The 26973-nt window shown below is 27.9% G+C and overlaps 6 protein-coding genes across 9 annotated transcripts; 3 read left to right on the top strand and 3 right to left on the bottom strand.

Annotated features, from left to right (window-relative positions):
- The first annotated feature begins 506 nt into the window (after window positions 1-506).
- On the top strand, window positions 507-2194 carry LOC126834148 (UPF0235 protein C15orf40 homolog). The gene is made up of 3 exons (XM_050565874.1): window positions 507-833; window positions 926-1053; window positions 2044-2194. The coding sequence occupies exons 1-3, from the start codon at window positions 647-649 to the stop codon at window positions 2143-2145; spliced, it is 417 nt and encodes a 138-aa protein (XP_050421831.1). The 5' UTR covers window positions 507-646; the 3' UTR covers window positions 2146-2194.
- Window positions 2195-4343: 2149 nt separating this feature from the next.
- LOC126836370 (protein lethal(2)essential for life-like) lies at window positions 4344-5465 on the top strand. Its single transcript, XM_050569658.1, has 3 exons — window positions 4344-4485; window positions 4554-5026; window positions 5215-5465. The coding sequence occupies exons 2-3, from the start codon at window positions 4559-4561 to the stop codon at window positions 5344-5346; spliced, it is 600 nt and encodes a 199-aa protein (XP_050425615.1). The 5' UTR covers window positions 4344-4485; window positions 4554-4558; the 3' UTR covers window positions 5347-5465.
- Window positions 5466-5544: 79 nt separating this feature from the next.
- LOC126836355 (uncharacterized) lies at window positions 5545-16039 on the bottom strand. Of its 3 annotated transcripts, XM_050569628.1 has the most exons (14): window positions 15727-16039; window positions 13349-13400; window positions 11057-11163; window positions 9055-9258; window positions 8319-8471; window positions 8041-8235; window positions 7744-7972; window positions 7388-7661; window positions 7079-7275; window positions 6888-6995; window positions 6699-6828; window positions 6340-6573; window positions 6044-6208; window positions 5546-5841 (listed from the first exon to the last, which is right to left on the bottom strand). In XM_050569628.1, the coding sequence occupies exons 1-14, from the start codon at window positions 15738-15740 to the stop codon at window positions 5696-5698; spliced, it is 2208 nt and encodes a 735-aa protein (XP_050425585.1). In that variant the 5' UTR covers window positions 15741-16039; the 3' UTR covers window positions 5546-5695. The 3 variants fall into 3 exon arrangements, with proteins under 3 accessions (XP_050425594.1, XP_050425585.1, XP_050425600.1); XM_050569637.1 differs by lacking the exons at window positions 13349-13400; window positions 15727-16039 and adding an exon at window positions 11721-12781 and having other exon boundaries at window positions 5545-5841; XM_050569643.1 differs by lacking the exon at window positions 13349-13400.
- A 2830-nt stretch (window positions 16040-18869) lies between these two features.
- LOC126847371 (platelet-activating factor acetylhydrolase IB subunit alpha2-like) lies at window positions 18870-21867 on the bottom strand. The gene is made up of 4 exons (XM_050587537.1): window positions 21605-21867; window positions 21338-21544; window positions 19500-19622; window positions 18870-19410 (listed from the first exon to the last, which is right to left on the bottom strand). Exons 1-4 carry the CDS (start codon window positions 21668-21670, stop codon window positions 19126-19128), a joined length of 681 nt encoding a protein of 226 aa, XP_050443494.1. The 5' UTR covers window positions 21671-21867; the 3' UTR covers window positions 18870-19125.
- Window positions 21868-22029: 162 nt separating this feature from the next.
- LOC126833566 (uncharacterized) lies at window positions 22030-24859 on the top strand. 2 transcript variants are annotated; one of them, XR_007684973.1, is made up of 7 exons: window positions 22030-22280; window positions 23215-23405; window positions 23477-23609; window positions 23818-23952; window positions 24075-24203; window positions 24289-24369; window positions 24522-24643. XR_007684973.1 is itself a non-coding variant. In XM_050564987.1 (6 exons), the coding sequence occupies exons 1-6, from the start codon at window positions 22208-22210 to the stop codon at window positions 24683-24685; spliced, it is 825 nt and encodes a 274-aa protein (XP_050420944.1). In that variant the 5' UTR covers window positions 22030-22207; the 3' UTR covers window positions 24686-24859. The 2 variants fall into 2 exon arrangements, 1 of the variants encoding a protein (XP_050420944.1); XM_050564987.1 differs by lacking the exon at window positions 24289-24369 and having other exon boundaries at window positions 24522-24859.
- LOC126833560 (phenylalanine--tRNA ligase alpha subunit) lies at window positions 24741-26632 on the bottom strand. Its single transcript, XM_050564978.1, has 3 exons — window positions 26449-26632; window positions 25862-26377; window positions 24741-25801 (listed from the first exon to the last, which is right to left on the bottom strand). The coding sequence occupies exons 2-3, from the start codon at window positions 26361-26363 to the stop codon at window positions 24840-24842; spliced, it is 1464 nt and encodes a 487-aa protein (XP_050420935.1). The 5' UTR covers window positions 26364-26377; window positions 26449-26632; the 3' UTR covers window positions 24741-24839.
- Between the last annotated feature and the right edge of the window lie 341 nt (window positions 26633-26973).

Below are 26973 nucleotides of genomic sequence, written 5' to 3'. Positions count from 1 at the left end.
ATTCCTAGTTAATGTTCATGAACATTATTTTGAACTGAACGAATAAATATCGGTTAACGGAACCCTGTTATTTACCACTGGTATTTTGATGTAATAAATAATTTATAATTGTTGTTAATGAAGTATGAACCACATAGACCTATAAAGAAAATCTTTATAGGGCTATGATGAACCACTCCAAAATTATGTTAATAATTTTGCGCAGAATAACCAGAAGGGAAACTTTAAAAAGATTACATGGGTGCTTTTATATAGCCAGCAGGCTCTCAGAGTAATGATAATAGCTATACTTTGTTCAGAATAAGAACAGAGTAATGAGTATAGACCACAGAATAATTTTCTGTGGCTAGACTATAATAGATGGGTTATAGAATTCCAAGAAAAAGCATGATCAATTTACGTAATCACTAAAAACAAAATATCGACGCTTATCAGTCCCGGCGTAGGTTTCCCTTCTGGTTATTTTGTGATAAGGTAGGTAGCTAATCATTTTATCATTGATCAATGGACAATAAATAATAAGTAAGGATAGTAAGTAATTGTATCAACTTTTTTTAATTAAAAGTAACGTTTATTACATATTATATGTCTTTTGTTATTATAACTTTGTACTTTTTTTTTGTCGAATGTGAAATTAACCATATTTATGAAATTTCATAATATTGTTTTTATGTCTATTAAAATACCTAATAGCATGGCACCAAAAAAAGTTACCAAAAAATCTCAAGAAAAACTAGAGACTGCTATTACTGGACCAATAACAAAAGATAAATCTGGTAACCTCCTTATAAAAATTAATGCCAAACCTGGAGCGAAAAACAATAATATTACTGGTATATAATATAACAACATATTTTAATTTAAAATAGTAATAAGTAATATTAATATTTAAATTAAAAAAATATCTTATAACAACATATTATAGATGTAAGTTCTGATGGAATAGGAGTTCAAATAAATGCTCCCCCCACAGACGGAGAAGCCAATGCAGAACTAATCAAGTACCTTTCAAAGATATTAGGCCTCAGAAAAAGTGATTTATTGTTAGATCGAGTAAGTTTAAAATTTTAAATTCATTATAAAGTAGACTTATTATTTATTTCTTACAGTAACAAATACAAATCAAATTCCTTAATAAGATACATTATACATGTAATATTACCATAAATAAAAACAAACAAATTATTAAGATTACTATAATTATCTATTTTAAATATTAGTTTATGTATTGTACTTTATTTGCCTAGAAACTCATGTTATGAGCAGTTCACTTAACATACTTTTTTTAAAAAAAATAGTTTCTGTAAAATAAAAAAAAAGATTACATAAGAGGATGTAACATTTAAATATTTTAAATACTAAAGCCTGCTTCAGATTTCCAATTCTACTCTGAAATTATTAATCGTAGAATATATGAAATTGTTTACTTAAGAATTTTTACTTTTTTTAAAAGTTCATAGAACAAATGCCAATTAAGTTATAGAAAAAACATTTTATAGACTCGTAGACGAAGTTCTGATCTTTCATTTGGTACTATAGACAATTTTCTATGAAAAATAGCGTTAGAGTACTATTCAAAAAACAAAGTTATAAAAAAAAATTGTAATGACGGTCAAAGATGTTGTGATAGTCAGAAAAATAAATTAATTACCAAAAAAATATCTTAATTACTGAACTAATAATTATACATCACAGTTAACCTGATTTTGCAAAAAATTGCTTAAACCTAACTCCTTTATAAATGGGGGTATGCCGTATGACGTCCTCTTAACGAAAAAATACGAATTAGTCAAAGATTGCCCAAAAAATAAAAAAAAGTATATAAATAATAGATTATATATATATATCTGGTCCCTGGTAAAAAGGGCTTATGTCAATTTTACCAATTAAACCAAAAAATCAGCAACTCAAGCTTTAAATCTACGGTAAAAAAAAATGTTGTGAAAAATTGACTTGAGTCCTTTCTGCCTGGGACCAAAGTAAGTAGTTATTATGACATTCTACACCAACCTAATAGTAAAAATCATGTTTATTTTTATTTAGGGCTCGCGATCTCGAAATAAAATTATTGTTGTAAGTGGAACTATAGAGAATGTAGAAAGTCTGACTGAAAAATTTAGAAAAGAAATTGAAGAAAATGTATAAGTGTAAGTAAAATGTCTAGCAAATAAGTTAAATTAAAATTTAATATTTATTTATTGTATATACTATATGATATTATATCTATTTTTTATAATTAAAATAAAATAATATTCATGTTTTCTTTCTAATTTATCCATATAAAAATATGTATTGTTATATTATTGTCTTCAGTATATTATTTTTGAATGAATATATTTTGATTTTGTTACAATTACTCACACATAAGATTGTCCTAAATTCATTAATATGATATGATATAGGGGTACATTTTTTTGAAATTTGATAATACTCGGTAGACAATATTTTTGTGAATTATATCCAAGTATGATCTCTATTTACTACAACTCTAGAGGTCTATATGGATGGTTCATTTTAGTCAGTTAAATATAACGATCTGAATTAAGTCAAAATTATTAACATTTATTGTTATTGTTCTAATTGTGATAAAAGTGTAGTTTTTTTATTGGTTATATTAGAGTAAAACGCACTTTATAATTTCAGTTATATCTGAAAATTATATCAGTATTAATCAAATTTGAATAGGCAGTAATAAATTAAAAGGGTTCGTAGACGTATAATATGCCTTAATTTGCAGTTGTATGTATGTCTATATGGTCTAAGAACTGTCTATACAACACTTGATAAATTGTAGCATGGTCTTAGAAGATCGTGATGTATAAGGATTAACTGTGTTATTTGTCATAAATAAATTTTATATTAAAAACATTACTATTATATATGTATATGAGGGTGGTCCAAAATGTAATTTGTTTTATATTTTTTAACATCTACGAATATATTTAAGATACATTTATATTAGATCTATGTAAATTGTAGATCTAATAGCATAAATGTGGAAAGGTATTTATATAAATAAATATTGAAATGAATTATTTTTTATTTAAATATAATCCATAAACTTATAATACAAATGTAAATTCCCCCATTCGTATCTAAAACAATATTGATATTCCACCCAAATTATTGTACTTGCTTCGGCAATAAGTATACTATATTAGGAACGACACAAAGAAAATAGCATGACCCTGCATTTATTAAGGCTGACATGCAAAAAAAAATGAAACTAATTATTCAACTATTTTTAAAAACATATAGCGCGCCGTAATTTTAAACATGGACATTTTTTGCGTGTTTTCTCGATTTTGATAGTGAAGGGATAAACGTTTTAATTTTTGGCCTACTTTTAGGTATAATTTCTGATCTACATACTTGTTAATTGAAGGAATCGGCTCAGCTGTTTAAAAAATGTCGGGGTTCCAGACACGAAAAGAAAAATACATAATTTATCATTGTAAAAACAATACCTTCTCGGATCCGCATCGAAACTAAAAATATCCCTGTTTTTCATTACCTACTACACTAAAATCCGAATTTCAATTATGCTGCCCTTACCAATTCGGTTTGATTAAAAAAAACCAAAATGTTTACTAGTTGAGCCGATCCTAATCATTTGCTGTAACGAGGAAAAGTTTTCTGTTTATAATTCTCCTAATTTTCCCATTTTATTATAAATTTTCTACTGCTAGGCTAATTATTGACGAAGAAATTAATTTGACATGTAATTTCCGGGGATCAGTGTCTTTTTAAGTGAAAAATCCTAACCTTACTATTTACAAATACATAATTTTCATTTTACAATAGGTACCTACTACATAATTTTTCAACATCGCAAAAATATTTGTTTTTACATCACGTCATTTTTCTCAACATTGCAAACGACGCTTTAGAATATACTCGATGTGGATCAGACACAAAGACAGAAAATTAACGTGAAATCTATACCTTCTCTGTTCCGAAACGAAGTTACAATATTAAATATAATAATTTGCTAAATAAATTTAATAAATAACTTAATTTATTAGTTATTAAATAAATACACGATAATAAGTATCTTCAACAAATTCTTCGTCGTATAAACGCACGACTTATAATTGTACATTCGAGAATGTTCCAAATGTGTTGTTGTTATTATTTTAATACTATGAAATATTTTGGCAAAAATACCGAGTATAAAATAAGGACGTTTTGGACATGAGTAATAACAAACAAAATTAAGGCAACGCGTTATTTTTAGGATTTAGAGTAATCTTCCCACGCGATGCTACCGCTAACGACTAAGGTCAAACACCAATTGTAGTAAAAGTAAAAATAAAATCAAAGGGATAGTTGAGTAATATTAGTGAGAAAACTGATACCTATAAATAACAGAGACCGCGTATGTTATCCAACAGTGTTGGAACATCACGAGGACTAGGTAGTTACTAATAGTTACTTACATCAATTTCCTTAACTTTTCTTACCATCTATAACGACAAACTAGAAGTAAGTAAAATACATGTATTATATACATGTTCACACAATTTAATAATAATGTTGTTAATGTTTTTCAGAAGCAATGTCGTCTTCTTTGGTACCATTGTTTTTCCGCGATTGGTGGGAAGATTTTGAAAGAGAGCGATTGCCCAGACGTTTAATGGACCAGCATTTTGGATTGGGATTGCACAGGGACGATCTCTCTAGTTTGTCTTCTGCCTTGACTACTCCATTGAGGTCGGGTACATATTATAGACCATGGCAGAGCATAGTGAGTCGTCAAAACAGTGGTATGTCAAACATCTCGTTAGACGATAAACAAGTGCAAGTCATTTTGGATGTGCAACAATTCACTCCGAATGAAATCACTGTCAAAACATCTGAAGGGGCTGTTATTGTCGAAGGAAAGCACGAAGAAAAACCAGACGAACATGGCTTTATATCTAGACATTTCAAGAGACGGTACTTACTCCCCAACGATGTAGACATTGAAAAAATTGTATCAAGCTTATCTTCAGATGGTGTACTAACAGTCAGCGCACCAAAAAAGGTAAGAATAACAGTTATTTATTTTTTCCAACAAATATAGTTTTTTCTTTTTTTAATATGATAACTTAATAAAATAAGTATAAATTTATATATAATATTTATTTAAAATCATAGCGATAGAAATTTAAGTCAACAAATTAGTTTTTGAATACCGCAGGTGTATAATAATAATAATAATTTGTACTATAGACTAATGAAGCTGCAAGTGAAAGGAGTGTACCGATTATTCAAACTGGTGTGCCAGCAATAAAATCAAAAGAAACTGAAAAGATACACACTGAACCAGCCAAAGTTACTGAAATTAAAGTCGAACATCAGTAAATAAATGTATAAAAAATTTGTATTTTATAACATCTACCTACAATGAATTGAATATTATATTGTAAGTCATATGATTATTTTTTTTTTTATTAAATAATATAAATACAGTTAACAAGTTATTTCATTAATTATTTATAATACTATTCAATACTTAATATAACCGTAAATAAATATCTCAACAATTTTAGGTAGGTTGGTTAGGTTAGGTTATATAAATAAGAAATATGAAAATGAATGTATGTAATTAATTAGTTTTTATTCCATCACTTATTTTTAATTTAAAATATTACACTTAAGTCTTACATCTCAAAATAAACCATTAAAAAAAACATTATGAACAAATTAAAACTTAATTTAGAATATTTTCAAGAAATGGACATTTAATCAAATAATAATTTTTATTGTTCAGATTTTTTATAATAGTACAATCAACTTCAGTGTTTTCATACCGTTTCAAAAGTTTTGATTTTTCCAAATCTATTTCATCAATATTTTCTATAATAATAAAAAAAAGTATGATTACAAAAAACATGTATTATTTAAATAAAACTATACAATTGAAATTTCAATAAAGTAGAACTTTTAGTTTCAGTAACATAATTGATTCTTTGGTTTTGATGTAAACATAATGTAAATAGCAAAAATAACTAACTAATTAATACTAAAAAAAAATTCATCATTACAATAAATAACATACCTAAAAAACAGCAATATACATGAATTGGATGACATATAACTTCTTCTGGTATTTTCTTTGTATTTCGCGTATGTAAATAAGCAACATTTCCCAAATCAACAGAATATGTTTTAGCTGGTTCACCCGGTCTAGTTTTTTCACATACTACTCTATACCAAGATCCATCTAGAATATAATATGATTATATAATGCTATGCTTGTAACTTATTTTTAGCTTAACCAATTTTCACAGAAAAGAATACTAGTATGTAAACTTGTATATATAGTTATAAATATATTTGTTTAAAAGCATTTACCTGGAAATTGACCTAAACATACTTCATCAATTCGAGGAAAATATGGACTTGAGTTTAAACTGCAATATTCTTTAATCATATTACTCAAGGTGGAAAATGATTTTCCAAACATCCTATCTCTCATATAAAATACTCCATCATGGAACAACACAAACGTTAAACTTACTATTGATTTCTCAAACAATTCATTTTCAATTAAATGATCATACTTGCAAATATTTGTTACTTCATCAACTGAAATGTTAAATTTTGTATACAGTAGGAAATGATGAGTGTAAATCACAAGGAACAATATTTAAATATTTTTTTTAATTAAGTTGAATGACATAGTATTTAAAAAAATCCTAGTGTTAACTTACTTGGATTAATCTGTATTTGTTTTAACCATGTTGGCAAAACAAGTCCACGCAAAATAATATTGATATTTTCTTTTAAAACAGATAAGTGTAATTCAACTGATTGCCAACTATTATTTTCTTCGTCGAAATACTAAAAAATTATACAGAAATATAGATTAAATAATGAATAAAGTAAGACTGAATACTTGCCACAGTTAAATTATGACCAATAATGTGATTAATAAAGTCTCTTCCATAACCATTTACTGGATATGATAGCGCGTCTAACATTCCAACTTTTAAATAACATACAGGGGTCTAAAGCGCATACCAAATGTTTCATTGTTAACAATATATTATATTATTATAAATAAAAATATAGTGTAACAAAAAATGCATACAAATTTATGTTCAAACTTTAATTCTATCATTTCAGATAAATTAATTATTTCTTTTAAAGGATTATCCATGTGTCTTACAATGTACACATTACTTCCTAGGTGTGTACAAATTCTGCCTCTGACAAAATTATCATTGCATAATCTAGATTTAAAAGCAACAATTTCTCCATAAAATGGTTCTCTGTCTAAAGATTTTCCTAAATAATAGAAACATATTTAACTTATATTACAGCTTTATTCAGGAGTTAAAGCAGCTTAGTAAAATAATTAAACAATCCTTTATTACATGCAATACTATAGAATATTTACCATTTTTATAGCAATAAGCTGCCAAGTTGTTCCAGGTCATAAAAAAAAAGTTAAAATGGCTTTTTTCTTTAGACCTAATGTAAAGGGTATTCATATCTTTTAATTTTAATAACTCTACTTTGCTTCCACTTTTTATATTCACACAAGGGACACCATACTCTTCAACAGTTGGTCGCCATGTTTTCAACTGTATTTTAACTTCCTGACTTTCGACAAATAGAAGCAGCACAATTCTGTCAGCATTAACACTTTTTATTTTAAAAGTATGCGATTTCTAAAAAAAAAAAAGGTTATAGAATGAATGTGAATACAGATGTAGTATAATAGAAGTAATAATATAGATTTTGTGTTAATACTTTCAGTAGTGGTACGTGATCGCCTCTTGTAAATGCTTTGAATGAATATATTGGTACTGAAGAATAACAGTTTGGAAGTGTTCGTAAATTTGCAGTATTGATTGCTCTCCCATAGTCGCATAACACTACATTAGCACTATTACCAGCCACAAATACTACATAACCACGAGCAAATGAATTTGTAACAATATCGAATGCACCAACCAACATTTCTGCTTGAACATCACTCCTTAAAAATATTATAATATTTTATTTAATATATATAATGAATGTAAAATTGTCTTATCAATATCTTACAAGTTCAGGACATTTGATTTTTCTATATCTATACTGATACTTTTCAATGAGTCTAGTACATTTTCACTATTATTAAAATTTGATACCCAGCCAGTAAACATGTTCCGACTTAATTTTTTTCCAATTTGAATTTCACCACCATCACAATTTTCAAAACGCTTATGGAAGTCCAATGAATGAATTTGGAATACAGGCCTAAAAATAATTAAAAGTTTGTTGATTTTTATACTCTAATAATAAATACAAGATAAAGATAGTGTACACAAAAATATATTTACTTTTCTACTTTTTCCCAATTTCTGTTGAGAGGTTTTCCAAAGATGTCATCATTTTCAAGATTAAACAATTTTGTTTTATTCATACATTTTTCTTTGTATGCTTTATCAATTAATGTTTGACCATAAACATCAGGTCCAAAATAAACTGACTGGCTATATAATTTTAATTAATTATATTACAAAATTAGAAAAAAATACAGTTGCAATTGGCTTTAGATTATTATAATATTTATGCAGTTATGAGAAATGTAATAACTTTTTTTTTAAGTATTTGGTTAGGGTGGCAAGGCATCATTTTTACAAAGATTTGTCTATTTTTATGAATATCCTAGCTTGTGCGGACTCTTAAAAAAAATGTAAACGTCCTCTTATTTACTGTAAATAAGAAAAAACACTATATGTGTAAATAATTTATACATATTGTATTTTTTTATACAAATTTTGATGTTGTTTTTCTGAAAAATTATCTATAGTAGCAGGTGGTAATGATTATAAAGTCTATGGTTCATACAAACATCATAGTTATTCTGTAAAATAGATTTAGTTTAAATTTTAAATTTCTCCTAAATGCTATAACTTCTTTGACAAACTGTAGTTTTTTCTATTGCTCTTTATATTAATAATAATCTAAACAGACAAAAAAAAAAGGATTTTGGATTCAGTGTTGTACATGAATAGGGTCTTTATAAAGGGATCTATAAAATGTTTTTTGAGTATTAACATCAAATTTACTAACCTGTTCGTAGCAATTAGTTCAGTTACATCATTAGAATTGTCATGACTGGTTTTGAAACATTCATTAGCTAAATTTTGCACTTCAGTATTTTCAATCACAATGTCATCAAATGACGACTTGATTTCATTTCGAGCATGGCTTGTAAGATCAACAGTTATGCATGGTGGAAATATTGATTTATCTTTTAAAATGTTATCAACAGAGCTGCAATATTAATTTCATATAAATTTAGTTTAATTTTTTTTTGTATTAAATGTTTTTAAACTTAACTTAATGAGTTTTACATACAATACAAGGACAAGTGGCTGAGTGGGAAAAAGGGCAGTGTGCAGCAGTCACATTTGCTGGTTCTACATGCAATCATAGGTAACTCCGTCATAAGCATGATTCCCCCTAATTGCCTGGCTTGGGTGGGCTAAGCCCATCCAGTTTTTAAACGTAATGTAATTTCAGGATCTGGTATGTATTTGACCAAAAGTATTGTGCTTTTGTATACATAGGCACAATTAGGGAGGGCAGACTTAGGGGTGCTAAGACCCCCTAAGTCTGCCAATTTTAAAATAAGCACTCTAATATTTTTCTTATTTATGTATTAATACCTCTGCTTATAAAAATGTTATATATAAAAAAAACTAAAAGCTTTTTGCAGAGTTGATAACATTATTTATTATTCAGTATTATTTATCATTCAGGTGGCTATCACACTTCCTATTAATTTTGCATCTTATGAACGTTTGTTTTCTGCTTAAAGAAAAATTAATATTCGGCTTAGGGTTTCAATGAGACAGGAAAGACTTACAATTGCCAGTACTATACATAGAAAAATATATGACAAATTTAATTAACATAAACAAAGTTATTGACACATTTGCAGAACAAGCAAAGTGTATAACTCTTGTATAAAATACCTGTTAATTGTAATATTGCATACAATTTTATAATTTGTTGTTATAAATATAAAATGTTAATAAACTAAAGTGTCAAGGGAATGCGGTCGGTCTGTTTTTATTGACGTTTTAGACCAAAAAGCCTGACAAAATTTCGACTACTTAGAATAGTCCCATTTCAATTCTATAAAGATAGACGAGTTCTTTGGAAACTTAACTAATTTATGTAGAAAACAAATTTTTTGCTTTTGTTATGTAACAAAATAGGTTTTAATATTGAAAAAAATTCAAACTTAATTTATTTAATTACAAGAAACTGAAATTTAAAATGAAAATCGACTTCCTACATAACATAGTAAAGTAGCCAAAGAACTTGAATCTATATACAGAATTGAAATTGGATCAACTTTTATAGTTGAAATGTTGTTTGTATTTTCAGTCTAAAATAGACCAAAATAGCCTTTACTCACAGTAAAAATTATTTAAATTATTTAAATTAAAAATAATACTTTGAAGCTTTTACAAAGTAACCTATAAATTAAATAACATTGTCAAAATGTATTAAAACTTATTTTTCCCCTTAAATGTTAAATTAATATAGGTACAAGATTCTTGCTCAAAAAAACATTAACCTGATTAATTCAAATTCAAACTTAAATACATAGAAAATGCTTAAGCAACCTCAAATTTTTATTGAAATTGCGCCTATGTTTTATAATTTTTCAAAAAATGTGTATAAGTACTTATAGTACAGTTATCATAATATCATCACAAAATAGTATAAAAATCCTAAACTAGCCTTTCCTAGAAAAAAAACTCTGTTTGCTGGCCAAGAAGACACTGATTTCTTCCAGCAATACTAACAACCCATTCTAGGTAGCGAATATCATTTAAAATATTACCCCTTCCCCTTAGTGGAGCCTATAAATGCTAAAAAATAAGCCACTAAAGCCATTATAAAATATTATAGTATAAATGGAAATGTTAACATTTCCTGTAAATAATAATATTCTAAGTTATTCTAGTTATATTAGTTAGAAGACTTTATTGTAATGTTAATAATATTGATTAAGCTGTTAAATAATTAATATTTTTTACTTCTATTATTTACTTACTCTTTTGCTTCAAATTCTATAAATGCGACGGTTTCATTTCGATTATTATTATGAATAGAGATATTTTTTACTGAACCAAACTGCTGACATAGATTCATGAATCCACTCTGAAACATTGTACATTTAAAGACATAATTAAATATAATTTTATACTCTATTTTATAGATCTATAAAGTTGTATAATTTATAAATTACTAATCCATATTTGAAGCTTAGTACAATCTATTCAAAATAGTGTATAGTAAATGGTGACAGGTTTTGTTCAGAGGCACTCTTTTACTACCAAATGTCCATCTCAATAAGTGTACTCTCACCAAAAGAATAATTTTAATTAAATGATGAAATCTTTAACTTAAACATCCCAGGTCAAATCTACTACTCAAAAGGAAATTTAAGTATCAATGTTTCTAAAAATATATAAGGTGTCCTATAGAGGACACCGGTTTTAAAAATGTAATCTCATACATTTTTTTACGAAAAATATCATATTTTATTTATTACATTCAGTATGTGTTCCAAATTAATAATAAAATACTACATCTGCAATATGTCCACCTCCGTTTAGTCTACACAAATTAATTTTGTCGGTGAAGTTAGCGATCGCTTGTAGAAACATTTCTTCATCGATTTCATCAATTACACGCCGAATTTCTTGTTTAAGTACCTGAACAGATCGAGGTTTGTTGTGAAGAAATTTCACATACCCCCGAAAAAATATTGACATGGTGTGAGTCGCATGATCTTGCCTGGCAATGGCTGGTCACCACAAATTGAAATGACATGCTCCGGGAATTTTTCGCGGAGCGCGAAGCTCTTGAGTGTCCCAAACTAACCTTACCGACCAGCCATATTTAAAAAACATTTCATTTCTAAGATAAAATTATTCCTATTTTCAAATACTAATAGATTTTTCTCGAAAAATACTAATCCATTAAAAAGTTGTTCATTTGACACTTTCAGAATTCAAAGCGGGATGTTAAAAAAAAAATATGGTCCCAAATTAAAAATGGCCACTTACGAAATTTTTTTTTCGATAAAATCCATTATTTGTGAAATAGTCTCTTAATCTATTTTTAGTTTTGTTATTTTATTTTCATGCCTATGATAACCGTGGTATTGGTGGTAACAGTGAAATTTTGAGTAACCTTGGTATGTTTGGTAGCCATGATATATGTGGTCTTTATCTTTATCATTAATGTTACCATCACGGCTGTAGATAGACTGGTTGCGTATCAGCCTATACCTCGTAATGTTCTATCTGCGGCTACAAGAGTTCATTCCACTGAACTCAATACATGGAACACGTATTCAGATTGAAAAATGTCCACACCTGGAAGGCAGCCATTTTGTGTACAATTTCATAGAAAGTAAAAATGCTACATCACTTTTCTATGATATGTATTAAAATGTTAGGTTAGGTGATGATAACACAGTCACATATATATGATAAATCATAGAAAAATCAATAAATATCATGGACAAAACAATAACGGTACACAAAATGGCAGCCTCCTTCTAGGGGACATTTTTATATGCAGCCGACTATTGAAAATGCACGTTCCATTTATTGAGTTGAGTGCCGCAGAGACCGGATCTTATCAATGCCACACCATTTATTATTTATTCCATTGATTAAGTAAACATATATAGCTCATGCATAGACCTATAAAGAAATGGACTGATAGGTGAGAGAGAGGTCCGAATATCGACATCGTTAAAAAGGGACAAAGAGAGTTGTTAGGTATGGCATGGGCAAGGTCAAACACAGAGTACCTAAAATATAAAAATTTCGTTATCAGGTATTATCATATTACTATTTCTCCATTATATAATATTTTTTATAATATTCTCCCATGCCATACCTAACAACTCTCTCTGTCTCTTTTAAACGATGTCGATATTCGGACCTCTCTCTCTGCTATCAGTCCATTTCTTTATAGGTCTATGGTAAAAATAACTAAGAGACTTAACTCACAATTATGGATTTTATCGAAAACATTTTTCTACAAAGTTGTTAGTTTTGATAAAACAATTTAACATAAAATAAACGGTTTCCATTAAAAAAAAAAACATGTTTTTGACGTAAGGTATTTTGAATTTTGGACTTAATTTTTTCGAACGTCCCCCTTTGAACTAGAATTTCCTAATAAACAACTTTTTGATTGGACTAGTTATTTTTCGCAATAAATTGATTAGTATTTTGAAATACGGTTTATCGGTCAGCGTTTTTGAGTAATGGACACATGCATTTTGTGTTAAATATAAATAAATATAAAATAAATTAAATCTTACTTTTGTCAGTTGCTTTGACGAATCTGTCATACAAATTTGTGCAGAACTATTTCTAAATTTATAAACAATTATAAACACAATTTCAATAAAAGTAAAACTATAATATACAAATTTATTAAAAACTATGTTAAAACAAATAAATTAATTTTAATAAACAGTGATGTTTTAAAAATAAATAGCATAACATAGACAACAAGTTAGAGAACGACTCTGCTGAACATATACACCATACCCCAAAAATTTAAACCATTAAAAACTCAAAACTGCTGCCAAAAATATGAAAATTTAACAGAAAATAGGTATTTTCAGTATTTTTATTTTTAATATTTGAATAAAGGAAAAACACAAAAATATCTGATTATTTTTACTTTTTATAATAAAAATTGTATAATTCAAGTTTATTACATCATTCATAACTTATTTTTAAAAATTGTTTATTACCCTAGTTGAGTCTATACACTGGGCAACGAGAAAATGTACCTGCGCAGAAAGAAGACGCATTACTCCTAGATGCACATGCGCATTCTGGAGTAACAGTTATTTGTTTCTACGCAGGTGCGCTCTCTTGTGGTACAGAGTATATAAAATGTTACCAAAATGTATGATATTTGAACTCAGTGTATTCAAATATTAGGTTCTTGGTCAAATCGACATTCCTCATGTAAGCTAAGTACTTAGTTATCAGAAAAAATTATGGAAAAACACTTATTTTCCATTAAATTTTCATATTTTGGCAGCAGTTTTGACAGGTATGAATTTTTGGATATGGTGTACGTGTTCAGCAAACTCTAAGCTATACATGCAGCAAAGTTTATCTTAAACTACTAACTAAGAAAATGTTATCATTGATTTTAACATAAGTGTAGATATCCTACATTAAATCCCAATTAGACTACAACCTTTATGAGGCATGGGTTAAAATTAATATTTTTAAAATCTTATTTTTTATTATATTTATAAACTTGTGTATATATTATATGTGTGTATCTGTTAGTTTCTCTTTGATGGAGGTAGAAATGAACCATAATGACCCAAGAGGTATACTAAAAAAAGCGCAAGGAGGATTCAAACCCCCAAAAACCCTTCCTGAATATGCCACCTGTACCTAGTGGCATGTTAAATAAAAATGTAAGTAAAAAATACATTGAAGCAGCATTTCTTGGGTTTTTTGTTATACTTACAATATTTATTTAAATCTATAGAAAATAAAATATAACTTTTGAAATCAACTACACCACTCAAAGCAAATTCTTGAATAGTTAATGTAATAATTATATATTATTGAAATTTTTATTTTAATCACAAGATCGACAGTAATTTCTTGCTTTCAAACTCATCTGGGCAGGTCTGTTAGATCAGTCAGTCAGACTAGACAGTATATCACCATGGTAAAAACCTAATTCAAACAAAATTTCTACCACTTTGGCAAGTGAAATAAGCAGGAGGGTCTACATCTAGTCATAAGTTCATACGAGTATTTTTTTATTATGTAAAAATGTAATAATAATAAAACTAAATATTTTATTTGAAAAGAACCAATCGGTAATTGCCATCTTTAAAATTAGCAATCAGAGATGAGTAGGTACACTTTTCATATGCTAATATGTGTATTTATAAATCACATACGCTTGTAAACAACAGTCAGTAGCAAAAAATGGTTTTACCACTTTGCGGCATGGCGGTTTACTACGTTACCTACCAATTTTTTTCATTTAATACATGGTAGTCAATAGTGTTCACCACCCGGAATTTTATTTTTCTTTTTTTTGGCGTTTAGTAAGAGTAACCACTTTTAATATATAATTTGTATATGATTCAATGGGTTATACAAATAGATTAGGAAAATCGTGAGTCCTGAAAAAAGTCTGAAATGAAGGGGTGAGTTTCACGAGTCGCCCCTGTGACCACACTTAACTTACTTTCAAAACTTGATGGGCAATAAAAATATAAATAACATACAATAAGAAAAAATCAAAACACGTAGTTACATAGATCGTATAAATTGAAAATTGGATTAGTGTGGCTAGGTTTTCTAATTTAATTATTATTACAACGACATAATTTTAACATTAATCAAATCTGTAGGTCCAAATTGGTTTCAGTATAATATAATGACACCCTGATACTGTTTATCCATATTTTGCATAGTTAAATAGTATATAAAAAACATTGACAAATTAACATTGCTACTCTGGTAAGTATAATTAGAAGTAGGGTTGATTTTAGTTAGGATAACTACATAGTTTAAATAATCAGATTTCAGTACTTAAATACTTTAAAAATTTTTGATTTATTGAGAATAATATTTAAATAACATAACTAGTTATTTAAATAATTCTCAATTTCTATTACTAAAATATGGAAAAAAATAAACTTACCGTTCACTTTTCATAATTAAGACAAATAATATTGCGAGATAATAATAATTATAATATTTGTGTACAAACTTATGATTCAATATTTATTAAATTGGGTGAAATTCTTAGGAAGTAAGAATTATAAACTTTAAAGTTTGTTAGCGGCTTGAGCCATGAATTCACAAATGACAGTTGAGTGTTGACATCTGAATTCTGAACTCTGATGATAGCTGCTAGCTAAGGCTTAAAAAAATCAGGTTGTTGCATTGCATATCCCCACTTTATTATATTCTCTTAAATTCGCAAAATAGCAGCGTAAGGGTTTATCATTGTTTTTTGATAAATATATATGTATAGCTTTATAAAATTAATTAATTTGATTGGCCAACCCTTATGCTGCCATTTTATTTATTTTATCGAAACATTCGATGAAGAGGGAGTAGAAATGGGTTTTTTAATTTTTAGATAAGAACTCCATAGTAGCCACTAGCCACCGATCGAACATTGCAAGAGGGAAAGACTAATAATTAACCTTTTACTAGTATAAGGTCTATGAATTGAATCGACGAGTTTCCACAGTGCTGTCAGCCGAAAAATAATATCGGTTATCACGAAATAGAATTATACTATCACCATGGTTATAGGTAAACAGGTTACGCATCGCAGCCGACAAGCGCGGTCACGCCGCGTTATGCTGTCTATAGAGCGCGCCACCGGGATGCAGGCCATCAAAAGTTATATTTCCTATCTAACGTGTAATAAAAAGCTGTTTTTTAAACCAATAAAGATAGTATTATACAAGTCTACAAGAACAATATATTGTATGAATTTGATGTATGTTTTTGTCCTTAAAACGATGGTGTAGTCACTGCTGTTACGCTTAGTTTTTTCATTATAACGGTTAAGAAAATACCGATTAAAAAAAAATGTATATGGCTAAAACCATGATAATAAATACCACATTATTCATAAACCTTTCATAATATATTATCTTTTTTTTAAATAATTTTTGTAAATATCCCATCTGAAAAAAGAATTCGGATTAATTAAAATAAAATGTATTTCATAAAATTACTCGTAATGCCTCATTCTCATTACAATATAGTCGGTTACAATTCGAATTATGATTTCATTTTTGTGGTCTTCACATGGAAAGGACAGATACTAAGAACACAATATTTAGTATTAACTATATATAATTAATATTTAGAAATATAATAATGTTGAAAAACATTTAACTAGATAGTTTATCAATAATCGTAATTATAAAAAAACAAAGTTTACTTGCAAATATAAAAAAATGTAATGGTTACCAAAAGCTGTAAAGGGGTTAACTTGAGTATTTATACTATTATATCATATATTTTATTATTCCATTTTATAAATTTTATAATCATAATATCGTTTTTAGGACAAAAAAAATTCATGTATTATATTGTTCTTATAGACTTGTATAATACTATCTTTATTGGTTTAAAAAACAGCTTTTTAGTACACGTTAGAAGGTAAATATAACTTTTGATGGCCTGCATCCCGGTGGTGCACTCCATAGACAGCGTAACGCGGCGTGACCGCTATAAGCCAGTCGAAAACACACCGTCGAGTAACCTGTTTATCTATAACCGTGACTATCACAGAATTGTTGAGTGTACTATCACTTTGTTGATTATTCACATTTTGTCAACAATTAAATTAAAAACATTTAAATTGTAAGGCGTAAGCAGTTGCTGATTTTACAAGCTTTCTTAACCTCTTTATGCATAACTTTTTATTTTTTTCCCAAAAAAATTGTACTGATTCTATAAATATATTAGGATTATGGGAAAAATATTTAAAAAATGATTTCAGTACCCCAAATCGTCGGCCTATTTAGCAATAGGCGTAGCTCCAAAATACAATATTTCACACTAAAAGGAAAAAGAACGTTTAAGTTATTCTTAATTCTATTTTCTTCAATAACAATTTCTTGCAGTTTACCACACATTTCATGGAAAAAAACACTGACATGTAATCATTATTATTCCAACCGACGCACTGTTTTTTTTCTTTTAAATAGTGTAATTTATCGAAAATTGATTTTTTTGGAGATATACGTCCTTTGCTAAATAGTCTGACGATATGCTATTCATAATATATTATATATATATATATAACATTATTTATATAATATATTATTATATATTATAAAATACATGTAAATCAGTAAATGTGATTTTCTAATTAGTTAGTTTTAAATAATCTTAACATAAAATATATTTATGATGTTTGATCACGTATTTTTTATATAAATGAGTACCTATTAAGCTAATATTATAATTAGTCAGAATTAATCTTTTTCATCCTTAAATAATATATATTTTTTTAATTTGTGTTTTTTACCTATTCTCATATCAATAAAGATAATAATATTGTTAATTTTCGATATCTCGCAACATATTCCATAAATTTTAAAATTTGATGGGAAGTGAAATGTAGAAGAGTAATGTGTGCAGATAAAAATAATACTACACTCCACCCTTCCTCCTGTCCTAAATTTTAAAATTTAAAAGTATTTAATCAAAACTGGTTATCGACCAGTCAAAATGTTCAAAAAAAAAACAATTAAATATTTACGTAACCATGTAAGTTTCAAAAATTGAGAGCTCTGGAAAATACTAAAAAATGTAAATATTTAGTAATTTTATATTATTTTACAATAACATAAATAAAAAATATTCAAAAAAAAAAATTACAAAATTGCAATTATTTTCCGAGAGTCTTAAGTTAAATTGATCACCTGTATTACATATAATTTGTTTCTTCCATTAAGCCATTTGTCTTATTTAACCATAATTTATAAGTACTTAATTATATATTTGTGTGACCAATAAATTGTACATACAAAATCTAAAAAAGTTAATGTTGAAAATACTTAAATAACTTATACTAATCATAAAAATACTCAATAACAATAAATTAGTGTAGTTATATCAATATATTTTCGAAATGAGTTAAAGCATATTTTACTTCTATTAAATAGCTATTGAGTATGTAACATAGAAATATACTGAAATTATTTACTTATTTTAACAAGTAACTCAAATACATACTAATATATTAGAATAGAAAAACTGAGATAAAAAAAAAGTATCAAAGCAACATTTAATTATTCATTTTTTTCTCTTGTAAACATATGTGTATCAGCAACTATGAAAAATAATTTATTTCATTGATATATTATATATATATATTTTTTTTTGCATTACACTTTATACTTAACCCAAGCAGTCTATAATTAAGTTAGGAACAAAATACAAAAATATCAAAGGCCCCTTAATTATTTTTATCAGAAGGCTGAAATTAACAATAAAAAAATACCAAATTTCAAAAAAATCACAATAAAAAATGCAATTTTGGTGCATATGGACCCAAGGAAAAAATTTAATGGGTACCAATTATTTCTTTGTCAACATCTTTAGCTTCTCCAAGAATATGTAACAGCACTTCATGCACAGGCTCGAAAATTTTTCGGTAACATGATTCAGTAGGATGTAAATAATCAAGCATGTCTTGGGCACTTAACGTATCATCAGATTGCAATAACCCTGTGTTGACCGTAATTACTTCTAGTCGGGAAATAGGTTTAACTTTTTCATGTACAATTTCATTTACTTTGGAATTTCGAACTCGTAATTGGTTTGGTTTGGCACCTCTTGGCAGTAAGTCCTAAACAATTAAAATAATTTTTTTTTAAATAATATTATTTAAGAAATTTTATATAAACATTTTGATTTATAAGATATTAATGAGTTTACCAATAAAACAATGTAGCAATCAGGAAGTCTTGTTTTTATTTCATTAACGATCATTAAAATGCCTTCTGATATTTCTTCTGGAGTATTGCCAAAATTATTAGTTCCAACATGTATAACACAAGCCTAAATTTAACAAAACAAAAAAAAAATGTTTAACCATTTTTATGGATATAAATATGTAATTGTTTTAATGTTAAACAATATACTACTTTTACTTTTAGCTTTGATGCAAAGCTAAAATATATTGTTAATACAATGTGTTTTTATATTTTTGCAGGACCACAATATCTTCTAACAAGCGCTAACAGTGGCGTGGCAAGTATATATTTCCAATGCCCAAATACCTCTTTTATCAATAACAATATACATATTTGATAGTGTGTTTTTTTCCTACATTCATAATTATAAAACTAAATTATTACCCATTAGCTACCCATCCACCCACCCACCACATCTTAAAAAAAATCAGAGGCAGAGGCCGCCTCTCGATTACCCTCTTCGCCACGCCACTGAGCAGTAGTAGTTTCTGGTCATACATTTATGTGTAGATATTAAATTGTGTCTTTTTATCATTTTTTAATTATCGGAATAGAAGAAATGTTACACATTTTTTAAAAGGTGGAGGAATTCATGATAAGTATTGTCTACCTGGTGTTCTTCAGAGTACTACAAAAACAACCCCGAAAAATAACACAGTTTTAGAGGCCATAGGAGAAAATTAATTTGAGTGTACATGTTTTTTGTCTAAAGCCCATAAAAAATTATAAATAACAGATTCCCAACAAGATTATTTCACTTTTTCAAAACTTTGTAGACAACTTAAGAAATAAACTCATTAGATTTATGCACATTATACCATAAAAATTGAAAATAATTATAATGTTAATTTTAACTCATTTTAGAAAAGTATCAATTAAAAATTAAAAATCAACTAAAATAAACATTCCTGTTACCTTTTATGCTGATTATAATATAAACGATTCTAAAAAGTTTTTTGAAAATTAGATAAAAAAGATGTAACCCCTCTTTTAAAGTGAGCAAATGCACTGGATAACAGAGAATTTTCTCTCTTGAATCATTCATTTTTGGACTTAAATATTGAACCTTTCAATTTGAGTTATTCAAAAAAGTAAAACTGGTGCTTATTTGGAGATGCCTTGGATATATAATCGCCTAATACTTACTTTTTGTATTGGAAAACCCTGTATGAAGATTATAGGTAATTTCAATAATGTGGTTTTTATCAAATATATTATCACAATCTAATCGTCATCCAAAAACTGACTATGTGCAACAAGTGACCAAGTGAAATAACATAATAAAATGCGTTATTTGAACTATATTATTGTACAGAAAAAATATCACGAAAACTATAAATATACCCTTGGTCAGTTTTTGCATGACGACGACAATATATGTGGAAACTGAAATTAAAACTCACATTTTATAGAAAATACAAAAAAAAAGAACATTCATATTTATTTTCATCCTAACCAAAGTTTCAAGGAATAACGCCACTCGATAACAATCATTATCCAATCTGAGTAAATAACCGTAGCACACAAAACAAGAATATCAAAGCTAAAATAAAAGCACATTGTAAAAACAATTGCTTTTTTTTGTTCATTACAAAAACATTTTTTTTCAATTATAGATTTTGACTAAATACAGATAGTGCTACTGTGGATAGTTTAATACTGAAATAGTCATTTTGAGAAATATTGGGTAAAATAACCATGTCAACAAGTAGGCTAATTTTAAATTCTTAAACTCAACATTGTCACTTAATATTATGTAAATATATACATAGATTATTCAAACTAAAACAAAATACTTGCTTTTGGTTTGATATTATCAAGAATACCATTTTGGATTCTCCACAACACTCCTTGTGTTAAATCTCCCCCAATGCCGAAATTCAAACAATGCAAAGGTTCGAATAAATCATTCCATATGGGACGTAATTGTAATTGCTGTATAATTGAATCGCCTATTAGAATAACATCTGGTTCACGCTCTTTTGCTTCAGAAACATGCCGTTCGTGCTAAAACAATCATACAACAGTTATTGATAACCTAAGTAAAGCGTAAACTACTATACTTACTTGACTCATCCATCTATTGTCACCTTGTAGATCTTCAGGAACAGCAGGAATAGTGCAAGAGTTCATTTTGCACAGAAGAATGGTGATAAAAAATAATAATAATTATTGGTTATTTTTATAATAATGATGATTAGATAAATAGTAAATACAAATGAATACAGAGAAACTTATGTAGATGGTATTGAGTAATTAATAAATATATCGAACACGATTTTGTGTACAATGCGAATAAGAATAATAAATAACAATTTTGATAAAGATGGTCATAAAACTCAGGAAAATTAAACTTAGGAAAATAACTTAATACACAGCAGCTGATTTTATCCATTTATCAAATAAATTGATAGTAAGTTATCAATATTGTACACCAGTCTCCACAGTTTATTTTATATCAGTATTAGGTATTGTACTTACTTATTATTATTCAGTAATCAGTATAATTGAAACTTGTAGTAGGAATTATAATTTGTATCTAATAGTTTGCAGCTCGTATGTTATTATATTTTTGCGTTTATTTTATTGTATCTATTTATAATAAATACTCAACTAATTTGTCCATCCTTATGTTCACTACACAAGAATAACATTTATAAAAATAAGATCATGTCAAAGAACCAACTACCTTGTGTTTACATTTATAGTTGTTGCGACGACGATCCTTTGAAAACCATAAAATGTAAGTATTTAGATACTTGTATTTCAGTAATTCATTACTTTCTGGTATGCATACATTTTTAATGTTCATAAAAAAATATAAAATGTTAACATAGTCACAGTGGTGGACTTAACAGAGGTTAGTAAGTAGATTTAAAGGAAGGCCTACACAATTATAAATCACAACAGTGGCCTTTTATATAGTTTACACATTAACAGTTACACCCTTTAATTTAGACTAGTTATGCCACTTAATCACTATTTTTTTTACTTAGAACTAGCCAACGAGTATAATATAAGGCAGCACTGTAGCCTATATACAGGAGTTGCACAGTGAGCATTTCCCTACTGCCCAAGTTTACCCCTAGACTTGAGGAATAAAAGAAGAGTAACTGTATTTAATGTAGATTTGCCAGGAAGGAGAAATGCGAATAGCACACATATTTTGGACTGGGTAGTTAATATCAAGAAAGAAAAATCTTAGATGTTTAAAGACTTACTTTGGAATTTTTTTAGAGAAATAAAAGAATAGTAAGGATAACAAATATTAATGGATATTTAAGCTGAATTAAAATAATGAATCTTTATAGTTGTCATTGTTGAATATTAAAGCAAATGTAATGGTGAAGCATCATAGAAGACATTGAGACGATCCCACTTTGATTTAATTTAAATAATACATTTTAAGTACAAAATTGTTTTTAATCGTCTTCTCAACTTACAGTAGATATTATTAAAGTATCCTGTCCTGTTTTTCATAAGACAAATAAAATATATTATTTATCACAATAGTGAGGGGGAGGAGGAGATAAATATTTATTTTTATTTTTAGTTGTTATTGACATTTTCTGTTTTTCTAACAAGAACATAAAAGTTCGGTCTTCAGTCCAAACTTTGTTTTATTGTTTTCAAATGAGATTTGTTCCTAAATTTAATTAGTTAAATAATTGTTACAGCAATAAGAAATGAAGAAAATCTTGAAATTGATAATTATGAAAATGAAGATATCTTATGCAACCGTTGGGAAATAAATTGCAAGTATTACACTGCTGAAGTACAATTTTGCACATCAAAGAGTTTGGAAAAATTATCTGACGACTTCATAAAAAATATAAATGCTATCATACTTCTATTTGATGCAAAAAAAGTAAGTATTTATTATAAAAACTATTGTTTAGATTTAGTTATATAATAGAAACAAAATAATTATTGTTCTAGGAAAATGTAATTGATTCATTAAATAGATGCATGCCATTAGTTAATCAAAGCCAAGCAGAAGTATTAATTGTATTAAGTGAAAAATTAGTAGAATACGATTCATCAAATAATCCAAATCAAAACTCCAAATTGAGTAAATATTACTATTATTTATACAATATAAATAGTCTGTTTTTAGCGCTGAAGATGACAACATCGTTGTCGTAACACGTGTATAATTTTTATGGTTTAGGGTTCAAGTAGATTTTATATCTTTACAATATAAATACAATTAACTAAATGACATACTTACACAAATAATAGCATTTAGTTATGTTAATATTTATTAATTATTATCATAGTATTTGATTGGTGTCAAAAGTACCATTTTGAATTGGTTATGTTAGAGGAAGAAGCAGATGAGATGGATACAGTGGGAATTGAACGCGTAAGGCATGCTCTTTTCGCACACTACTGGCCAAATCTTAAACCTAAATGTAGGTTGAGTACAGTAATTATGACAGAATAAATTGTAATACTTATATTTAATTATATTTGATGTAATATTATTCATTATTAAATGAGAACTTGTAAATAATTATAATTTTATATTAATTAGGTGAAATCACACACCCTAGTACTAAAGCTATTATTGAAGATAGTGTGGTAGATAGTCAATTAAGTGGAGGGATGTCTGATTTAAAAATGGACATCGAGGATGGAGCTGAACTTGATAGTAATTTATTTAGTAAGTTTAAATAAAAAAATATGTACTCCGGTTAACTTAGGAAGATACCCAGCCGGCTGACCAAAACTCGTTTGCCACTGCGCAGGTTGAATCTGTATGCACGTAAGGCGATATCAAACTATAATGATGTTGCGAGGTGAAAACTGGTCGCCACCGACACATCAAGGTACTTCTTAAAGTGACCGGATTATTACAGGACAATAGGTTAACAAGCATAAAATAGTTACCCATACCATATTACTTAATTATTATATACGATTCATTCTATTTAATCTTCTAATTTAATTTAAATCCTTAATACTGGCATTATTTTTTTAGGTGAAATGTTTGAAGGTGATGTCAATTTTTTTAATACTTTTGATAAAGTTCAAAAATTAAAACAACAAATTTCTTCCATGCCCGATGAAGAAAGAAAAGTAGCTGCGGAAAATGCTTTGACAGAATGCTGGAAAACATTTTTTGGCGATGACATAGATTTGTAATTATATAGTTTCTTTTTCATCTATTTAAACATTTTCATTTATTAAATAAAAATAGTTTATTATCTGTAGATTTTATTTAAAATTTAATAATTTATATAATCTTATAATTTAGTATATTAATGCTATATTGCATATTTTTAGTAAGAAATATACTTCATTTATCTAATCTACAAATTGGATTATTTTGAACCATTTGCAAGTTAACTTTAGGTCCCACGAGATCCCTAATATTATTAATACCATATTTTATCATTGTAGGTCTTTCAAGTGATAATCCCCATGCAATGACGTTAACTTTATCCGGCAAACCCATTGGTAAAAGCATCTCTGGTCGGAACATGCCAGAATTTCCAATTTCTATCCACTTTTCTAATCCTTGGTGGTAACAAAATATTTCCATACTAGGTTCTGTGTACGGGTTATATGCTGGTTTAAACTTCAATTCTGTCATTCCTAATCTTTCAAAAAACATATATAATACACCGATTAGATCTCCTAATGTTAGGTTGTAGTCTGCTATAACTCCTTCAACTTGATGAAATTCAGCTAAATGTGTGGCATCCAATGTTTCATTTCTAAATACCCTGTCGATACTAAAGTATTTAGTTGGTTTGAAATTTTTGGCTAAACCATACAACATTCGAGCACTAACCGCAGTAGTATGAGTTCTTAGTACATTTTTTTTAGCTTCATCTTTGGACCAATCATATCCATATCCTTGAGAACCATAACCGCCTTTAGAATGTACTTCTTTTACTTTATCCAAATATTCTTGAGGAAAGTTTTCGCTAGTTTTGGGATCATCTAGGAAAAATGTATCATGCGAGTCTCTGGCAGGATGTTGTTGAGGTTGGAATAATGAATCGAAATTCCAGAACGAGCTCTCGACAAAATTGTTAGTGGGCATTTCTGTAAAACCCATTTCAAGAAATATCTGGCGTATATCTGCGCGCACTTTCAATAAAGGATGTAAACAACCTGCAGCTGGCATTTGACCTAAAGCTTCAAAATTATAAGTTTTAAATTCAGTAGTTTTCCATGAACCAGACAATATCATATCAGGTGTAAGTTCTGTTTCAAGTTTCATAATAGATGTTGTAAACTCTGGACCTTTACCTGTAAATACAATGAAGTTATGAAATATAGTATGCAAGTCTGAAATTTATATTTTCTTACTTAAATTAAAACTTTTTATGACTACTTCTCGAATAAGCTTTCTTTTTTTATAATCTTGTTTAATTGAGTTGTCTATTTCATCACAGTTCAATTTCAATTTAGTCAAATCTTCTTTAACTTGATCTAAAACGGAATCGATTTTCCTAATAATTTTATTTGCTGAACGATCAATAGCTATCCACCCCTTGGACATTGCTTGACTAAACCCGATTTTAGCATTTGACAATTGCATCAACTCTTTTTGAGCTATACCATCAGATGGAATTGCATTAAAAACATTAACTTCATAGCTGCCATGTAATATAACTGATTCTCCTTCACTAGTCAGTTCCCAACATTTGCTTGTTATAGGTTCAGCAAAAATAATGTTGTTGTTTAGTGCTAGTATACTATTTACAGCACCAATCACTTTTTGATGATCAATGTTGTTTTCTTTTGCCAAATCGAATGTATTTGCTACATTTTTAGCATTTAGTTGATTCAACAGTTGTTTCGTATCCATTTTAAAGATATAACCTAAGTAATAATAAAAGTATGAAATATTAAAAATAATTTTTATCATAAGAAGAAAAGAACTTAAAGCATACCTCACGTAACGACTTCCGACGGTCGTTGTAGTCTATATTATGGCCAAAAGGCAAAAACCACACCACAGTCTTCACCGTTCACGGTTCATGAAAGTGATACGCATACGTCGACGTTTTAGCCACAAATATATATTACTATTAATATATATATATCTGTGGTTTTAGCACAGAACAGGCCGGATTACAGATAACAGCAGCTTATTATCACCAAAATGATAAATTAATGAATAGCACGATTATAAAGAACCGTTTTTATGGCTTTCGGCCATAGGTTCCCATGGTCATAAGTTCCAAAATGATAACACGATGTAGAGAAGATAATAATATTACCCGTATAGGTGTATGGTTTGTCGAGTAGCAGCTGTGTGTCGTGCTCACGATTTATAAGATAATAAAATGGTTGCCCAACGACTTGTGATAAGATGACCGACAAAGTTAATCCAATACAAATAATTACAAACTCTCGAGTAGCGACTAGCGCTCCAAGCGGACAACAATTTCACTTTTACATAAATTGTGGTTATA

This window comes from Adelges cooleyi, unplaced genomic scaffold (genome assembly GCF_023614345.1).
Source record: "Adelges cooleyi isolate 19-005CV unplaced genomic scaffold, UGA_ACOO_1.1 ACOO_flye_CR_arks_rails_tigmint_CR_PRNA_1, whole genome shotgun sequence".
In the NCBI taxonomy this organism is placed as follows: domain Eukaryota; kingdom Metazoa; phylum Arthropoda; class Insecta; order Hemiptera; family Adelgidae; genus Adelges; species Adelges cooleyi.
Note: the sequence above shows the minus strand (reverse complement) of the source record. Positions and strands in the feature narration are given on the sequence as shown.